This window comes from Carassius gibelio, chromosome B20 (genome assembly GCF_023724105.1).
Source record: "Carassius gibelio isolate Cgi1373 ecotype wild population from Czech Republic chromosome B20, carGib1.2-hapl.c, whole genome shotgun sequence".
Taxonomy (NCBI): domain Eukaryota; kingdom Metazoa; phylum Chordata; class Actinopteri; order Cypriniformes; family Cyprinidae; genus Carassius; species Carassius gibelio.
Window position 1 is genome coordinate 9,684,794 of NC_068415.1, and position 6,713 is coordinate 9,691,506.

General features: G+C 40.8%; 1 protein-coding gene and 1 long non-coding RNA gene across 2 annotated transcripts; one reads left to right on the forward strand and one right to left on the reverse strand.

Moving 5' to 3' along the window:
- Positions 1-25: 25 nt before the first annotated feature.
- On the reverse strand, positions 26-4,986 carry mycn (MYCN proto-oncogene, bHLH transcription factor). Its single transcript, XM_052585552.1, has 3 exons — positions 4,841-4,986; positions 3,592-4,242; positions 26-1,752 (listed from the first exon to the last, which is right to left on the reverse strand). The coding sequence occupies exons 2-3, from the start codon at positions 4,235-4,237 to the stop codon at positions 1,031-1,033; spliced, it is 1,368 nt and encodes a 455-aa protein (XP_052441512.1). The 5' UTR covers positions 4,238-4,242; positions 4,841-4,986; the 3' UTR covers positions 26-1,030.
- On the forward strand, positions 4,880-6,056 carry LOC127983374 (uncharacterized). The gene is made up of 3 exons (XR_008160436.1): positions 4,880-5,028; positions 5,450-5,630; positions 5,949-6,056. It is a non-coding gene; the product is annotated as an uncharacterized LOC127983374 (long non-coding RNA).
- The last annotated feature ends 657 nt before the right edge of the window (positions 6,057-6,713 follow it).

A 6,713-nucleotide genomic window follows, 5' to 3' on the forward strand; every position in this document is an offset into this window, starting at 1 on the left:
GAAGCACTCATCCTTTGACAAGCTCTTTTGTTTTCAAAATGTCTATTTATTTTTCAAAATGAGGTATTTCAAAGTGCTGTGAGTTGCAGCACTAAAATGTACATTATAGAAAAGGAGAAAAAAAAAACTTTTTCCCCCCACTGACCCAGTTCTATGAACCCAATACTTACAAATATATAAACAAAGAAAGAGAAAAAGACAGCAAAGAATAGGAGCCTTATAAATGGAGTATGAAAGAATTTTCTGTACAAAAGAAATTAAGGTAGGAAAAACGATAAAAACAAGATAAAGTGTTATCTACTCAGAACTCATTTTCATACGAAAATATATAAGTATCAAATTTAGTATGTATCAGAAGCACACTAAAGCATAAATGTAGGAATTAGTAAAGCGTGTCATAATAAGAGAGATTACAAGACAGAAAAGAATCCAAAAACAAAACAATGTGTCCTTATATTACAAACATCCTCACAAATCGAGGTCTTACAGTACTTGTTAAAGGTATATAAACTTCCAGTCTAGTTATTGGCAGCTTTTGACATCTTTATAAAAACCAAAAGACAATAATCATATACAAAAACAAGGCAGACTGAGTGTATGTGATTTTAAAATCTAATCTATTTACAAAAGTGTCTGACATCAAGGTGCGCAGAGGTACATCCATGAGATTCGGCACCGGTGAGGTGTGAGAGATTATAGCCATTCGTAGTGTCTCGTGTCATTTGTTTAGTGTCTGTTTTTGCAGGAAGGGCATGAACACAAATTTCGTCGACCCAATCACGTTTTGAAGACTAGCTGTGTTTATGAGAGTCTTTCCATTGAGGAGAAGTTGGGTTTACCCAACTCCATTGTAGCGTGATTGGGGTGACAAAGTAAACCTGAAACATTCTCGGCGTCAAAAAATGTGCAAAAAAGTGTCAGCAGTGAGTGTTCCTAGAATGTATTTTAGGCCATTAGCCTTAGCGTTCCGTCGTTCGTCATTTGACGTCGACAATTAGCTGTAAAGCGATCGGCCAACAAGGGTTAAGTGTTAGCGAGTCCTGGCCTGCTCAAGCCTGCGGAGGAGCTTTTGTCGTCGGGCCTGCAATCTGTCTTTCTCGTGCTGGAGTCGGAGCTCTTGGGCCTCTAGGGAGCTGACGTACTCGGTGGCCTTCTTCAGGATGACCACCTTCGCCGCTTTGTCGTTGCGTGCCAGCTCAGGCACCTGGTCGCGCAGAGTGAGAAAGCTAGAGCGCAGGTCGTTGCGCCGCTGGCGCTCCAGGATGTTGTGGTTTCGCCGGCGTTCACTGTCTTCAGAATCAGAGCATCGAGGACTACTGGAGTCGCTCTTCCTCATTCGCTGGCTTGGTACACCATTAGTAGGGGAGTTTGGGGAAGAGTTCTGGCTCCTGCCAGTGCGTAGAGTTGTAGTGCTGTTGTCGATTCTGAGTTTCTTGCTTGGGGGAGCGCTTGGTACGTCTTGCTGGTCGGAGTAAGGGGATGGGGCTGCGTAGTTATGCTGCTGCTGGTGGATGGAGGCTGCTGCCGTCCTCTTCAGAATGAGCTCCTGTGGGGCTTTGCTCACCCCGGATCCCAGCCGCCCTCCTGCGGACGCTTGAGGGTTGGAGGCGGCAGACAGACCAGTGTTGGTTATCTTGCTGGTGATGGAGCGCCTTTTCTCCACCGTGACGACATCGATCTCCTCCTCTTCTTCTTCGTCATCTTCATCATCATCATCATCATCACCATCTTCTTCTTCATCATCTTCGTCATCTAGAGGGAAAAAAAGAGATTTAGGTTAGCAGGTTTGTTGTGCAACCATTCCTCTAGAGGTGCACAGGTATGAACAAGTGCACTTAAAGGAAACATGCCTGTGTTTTCTCTGGGCGTGTGCTAGGGTTAATGTCTTTGTGTGGGCAGATGAGACAATTGCTCAGTGCAATCATCTGAACATGCTCTGTCAAACAGAGGAGCTGGATTCTCCCCAGATTGGACCACCTTAGATTTGACTTTCTACTTTAACACACACCCTCTATTTATGGCGTCTAATGATGGGGTTTGCGAGGCACATGAGCATTTCGTCATGTCATATTTTCTTACAAAAGCTGTTTTGCTGTCAAGTTAGACATTCCGCTTGGTGCTTTCTCAAATGGTGACACATTTCAGGTTAAGCTTAGATGTCAAGACGGCCTCAGTGTGAAGCCCGAGAGCTATGTTTATGAGATAATGGATGTGATTATCAGCTAAACCACACATGAAGACTGTTTGACATTTACTGGAGCCCACAGCCTCTCATTTGAAAAGATCCCTACAGGAAACTGTCTGCCAGCACTAAGGAGAGACCAAATGTGCCAATTTAGTCTCCAACAGAATGCAGACAGTCATCGCTGGTTTGCCGCGAAAAGGGATAACAGGACTGGCGGGAAAAACTAGCGTTGTAATCGTGTGGTCCAATTATTCGCGGGCTTTGCCGAGTAACACTGATCTGATGGCGTCTTAAGCCGATGCCCTGGAGGGGCGCCAAGCAGACAGCTGGAGGAAAGGCTCCGCTTGTTCAAAGCCGTCACCCTGTAAAGAGAGATGACCCATCATCTCTTTTTTCCCCCTTCCTTGTCTTTTTTTCTCGTGATTATCATTCACTGCACCTCTATGGGAGATGCTCGGCTTGCCAAGCTCAGCCCACTGGGCAGAAAGGAGGGGGGGCATGTTTGCCTTTCTCGTGGATGCACGCGCATGCCTCCTTTTTCGCATGCTGGTGCCCAGTGCCAGCTCTTATTCTCTCACCCACGTGTGATTGTCGTTTGGGATTTGCATTTGAAACAAGTTCTCATTTCGAAGGGAAGCGACTTATTGGGGGGCACTGAATTTAGGGGGTTGGCTTTTATGCAATCTGCCCTTGCTCACACCCCCCTCCCAAACATCTGAGCCTTTGGTTTTAAACAATCAAGTGCTCTCAATTTATACATAAAAATAGCATTTTTAAAAATAACATTTATTTCCCAAAACATATCGTAAGAAACACAATGCTGTGACCTAATAAATTCTCAAATTAGATTGTGATTCCATGCCTTAAGCCAGATTAATGGAAGGCAGATAAGGACATGTTTTCCTGTGTAATAGGGCTCAGTGACGTTATTCTCTGCATTAAATCTTTAATCATGAGCTATTCAGCCAAATGGCTCAACATCATGGACAACATCAAAAATTACCGCCATCTACTGGGTATGCAGACAGAGTATTACATAAACTCCCCATCGCCGCCCACTACTACTACATAGTGTATGTTTGTGCTCGTGTGTCTGTTTGTGAGTGTGCGACCAACAGTCTGGAATGTCGTACACTAATCCGATTCAGGGCCTGTCATATGATCTTCAACAATAACCCCAATGACCACTCACAAACTAGTCCAAACTATAGACTACCAAACAATTTAACAGCAGCATTATCATAATTTATTGCTTATGGTCATTAATACAAAATAAAAATGATATAACATAATTATAAAAAAATGATATATATGTATATACATATACAGATTTTTTTTAGAAAATAGGAAAAAAATAATTCATGACATATTCAGTGACAGTTTCTGGCATGTCAGGAGACACTTACCAGAGTCACTTGGTGTCTCGTCCGCACTGACTGGAGGCAAGTGTTGGCTCCTCAGCTGTGTTAAACTTTGGCTGCTGCTGCTCCCGTTTCTTTTGTTGAGTGGATAAGGGAAAACAATGGTGGGGTCCACACACTCTGGTATAGAGTGGCTCATTTCAGGTGTTTTGATTATCGTGTCTTTACCAGCTTCAGTAACAGTAGGAGCAGAGATGGCTTTCCCGAGTTTTTCGTTCACTACCCGCTCCAGTTTCTCACGTGCTGAGAAGCCACTCCACATGCAGTCCTGAATAATTATGGAATTGCCTGTATTATCGAGAACTGAGCCAAAAAGGTCCCCGTCTGATGCCCCCCAAATGTCGTCTTCTGGTAAGAACAGAAGCTCGGAAGCCCAGTCCAAAGGGTCTGTTAATCCATATCCCATCAGAGAGCAATCCCCAGCCACAGCACCCAGCTCCCCTGGGTCCCCTGGAAGCGCTGCCCGGCTCGGGGACAGAGGAGGAGTGGGAAGCAGCTCAAATTTTTTCCAGATGTCCTCACCAGGCGGTGCAGCGTCTGGTCTGCAGAAGTAGAAGTCATCTTCGTCCGGGTAGAAACAAGGCTGCAAGGAGTCAAACTCCAAATCGGAGTTCATAGTTTTAGCTGGCATTCTCCCTGTGAAAGACGCAAACTGATGTCTTAGGATCACCACAGCATTTAAAATAAAAGCTTTTGTCCCCAAAAAGATACTGGGAAGGTAAAAAGGCAAACATTTTTTTTATTAATGATTCTCATTCTAATTTCTAATAAAGTATCATCTCACTGTGTAGTGTGATATTAGTAATATTCAATATAATACTCTTAAAAAAACTTGAAACTGAAAATGCATTAAAAACACACCCTTTCAACCAAACAGCCTAGATATTTGAAATAATAATAATTATTAAATACTACTAAAAATAAATAAAACCTGTACAAAGCTTTTGTCATAAAGACATCTGTAAGTAATTAAAGAATACTATAATAGAATATTTTGTTGTAATAAAGTTCCGTACAGCAGTGTCTGAATCCACAGATGTCTCTGAAGTGTCCTCTCTACATTGTTTATTGTGATAGCTTTCATTAACTCACTTAAACTTTGCGCTGTTATTATAGGACAAGACACAAACTCCTTCAATAGCAAGTCGAGCAGACAAGCAAATAGTTTAGAAACAAGATTTCGCGTGAATGAAACAGCTAGTTTAACTGACGCTAAAAGACGTGAGCGTCCTACCTCTGCGTCTGTTTTCTTGTCCCTTCTTTATCGCAGTCACTGTGCCCCCGTTTGGAGTCGCACATCTACCCCAGCGACTGAAGACTGTCCTGCGCTTCTGTGTTCGAGGCTGTGAAGTATTTTCTCGCTGTTAGCGTTTAGAAGAGAAGAAACATGGCTCCTCCTCCGGTGGGCTGGGCGCGGGCGAGGTATGTGCTGTTTGATTTTCAATGGAAAGAGCATCAGTTTGCGCTAAGGTGTTTAATTCGCTGATAATGAAATAACAGATCACTCCAAATAAATAAATAAATCATCACGTCCTTAACACGCGTGACTTCTTAAGTGGAACGCAAAAGGAGATGTTGGACAAAATAAGCTACAGATCTCAGTTCACGGTCACTTTCATTGTGAGAAAAAGCTGTTAAAGTAAACGAGTCCCTTTATATATTCCTCTACACATATTTTGTGTTTAACGAAAGAAGTTGAACATGTTTAGAACAACATGATGGTGTATAAACGATGGTTGAATTTAAAAAAGTCACTTTTAAGAGACTGGAGTAGAGTTTAGTTTAATGACTTGATGGGTTTTATTTTTGTTTGTTACTGTACTGTGTAATTTGCTTTATTCAGAACATAAACGCAGTTGCAGACTATAAGCGTTCAAACAGGATGGAGCGTGTTGTGAATGGATCAGAGCGACTCAGCAGCATCTCATTGTTCAGAGACGAGCCGCATAACATCACCGTGTCGACTCTCTTCTGCCGCCATGTGGACACGTGATTAATGTCTGTGTTTACATTCAAGTAGCAAGGTATGTTTTCTTTTGTGCTGCTGCTCATCCACGAAAATTCTTATCATATAGCGGTCGATACGTCACTGTATATAGATTGTGTTGATTTGCTTCTAAAGTTGGGATTGTGGTGGGTGGAAAGGGCGTTGTAGGTAGAAGATGCTATTATGTAATTGTTCTCCGCCTCAGCGTTTGAAGCCATGGCGTTTTGATCCATCACACTCTTTAAAGGAGTTGTTGTATGTATTTGGAGTATGAAAATAAATTTTAGTCCCAATGATATAAAAAAAATGTAAAAATTCTGTTTATTAATTTCGAATCTCATCGTTTCACTTCTAGGTCACAACAAGTAATGGGGGAGATAGTTGTCACTTTTAAATCAAGTGAGTATTTCTTGAGTTTATATTTTAGTCATCTTGCAGCTTTACCTGAAGACTTTGGAACTTTACCATAAGTGTAATTATTTTTATTGACCTGACATATCTGGGGGAAAAAGTCCAAAGCACATTGGTTAGGCCTACAATAATTTCAAAATGCATACAAATGTTAAAACGTATTCATGTTTTTTATTCATGTTGAAATTATAAAACACCTTTTTTTGTCCTAATAACATTTATATAACATGTTATTGTAATATAATCTTACAGTACTATACTCTTAAAGTCAAAGATGTCTTAAAGTGTCCACTTTACATTTGTTTATTGAGATAGTGTTTATTCATTCATTTAAACATTGAACTGAAATTATAGCATGAGACAAATAGCAAGTCAAGCAGAATTATTGTTTCTTATATTGGATGTGTTTTAAAGTCAATTTCAGAACTTTTCTTAAAGACCTAAGAAAATTATTTTAATAACCCTTATGCATTTAATTAAATAGTTCATGATCTTTGTAAGCTTTGTTTGCTTAAAGAACAGAATATACAAACATTTTCCCAATATTTATTTTAACTATATGTTTGAAACCAACATGTAGAAATATATATGTGTATTTAAAGTAAACTAAATCTTCTTGTTATTTAGATATAACCTTTCTAACCACTTCCCAGTGTGACAACTAGCCCCAGCCTCCCATATTATTGAAGAAGTTTGCTTCTCTTGTGAA

Coding starts and splice junctions, on each gene's coding strand:
- mycn (XM_052585552.1), bottom strand. CDS start 4,237: ATGCCAGCTAAAACTATGAACTCCGATTTGGAGTTTGACTCCTTGCAG. Junction 1,753..3,591: donor CGAGACACCAAGTGACTCTG/GTAAGTGTCTCC, acceptor TTTTCCCTCTAG/ATGACGAAGATGATGAAGAA.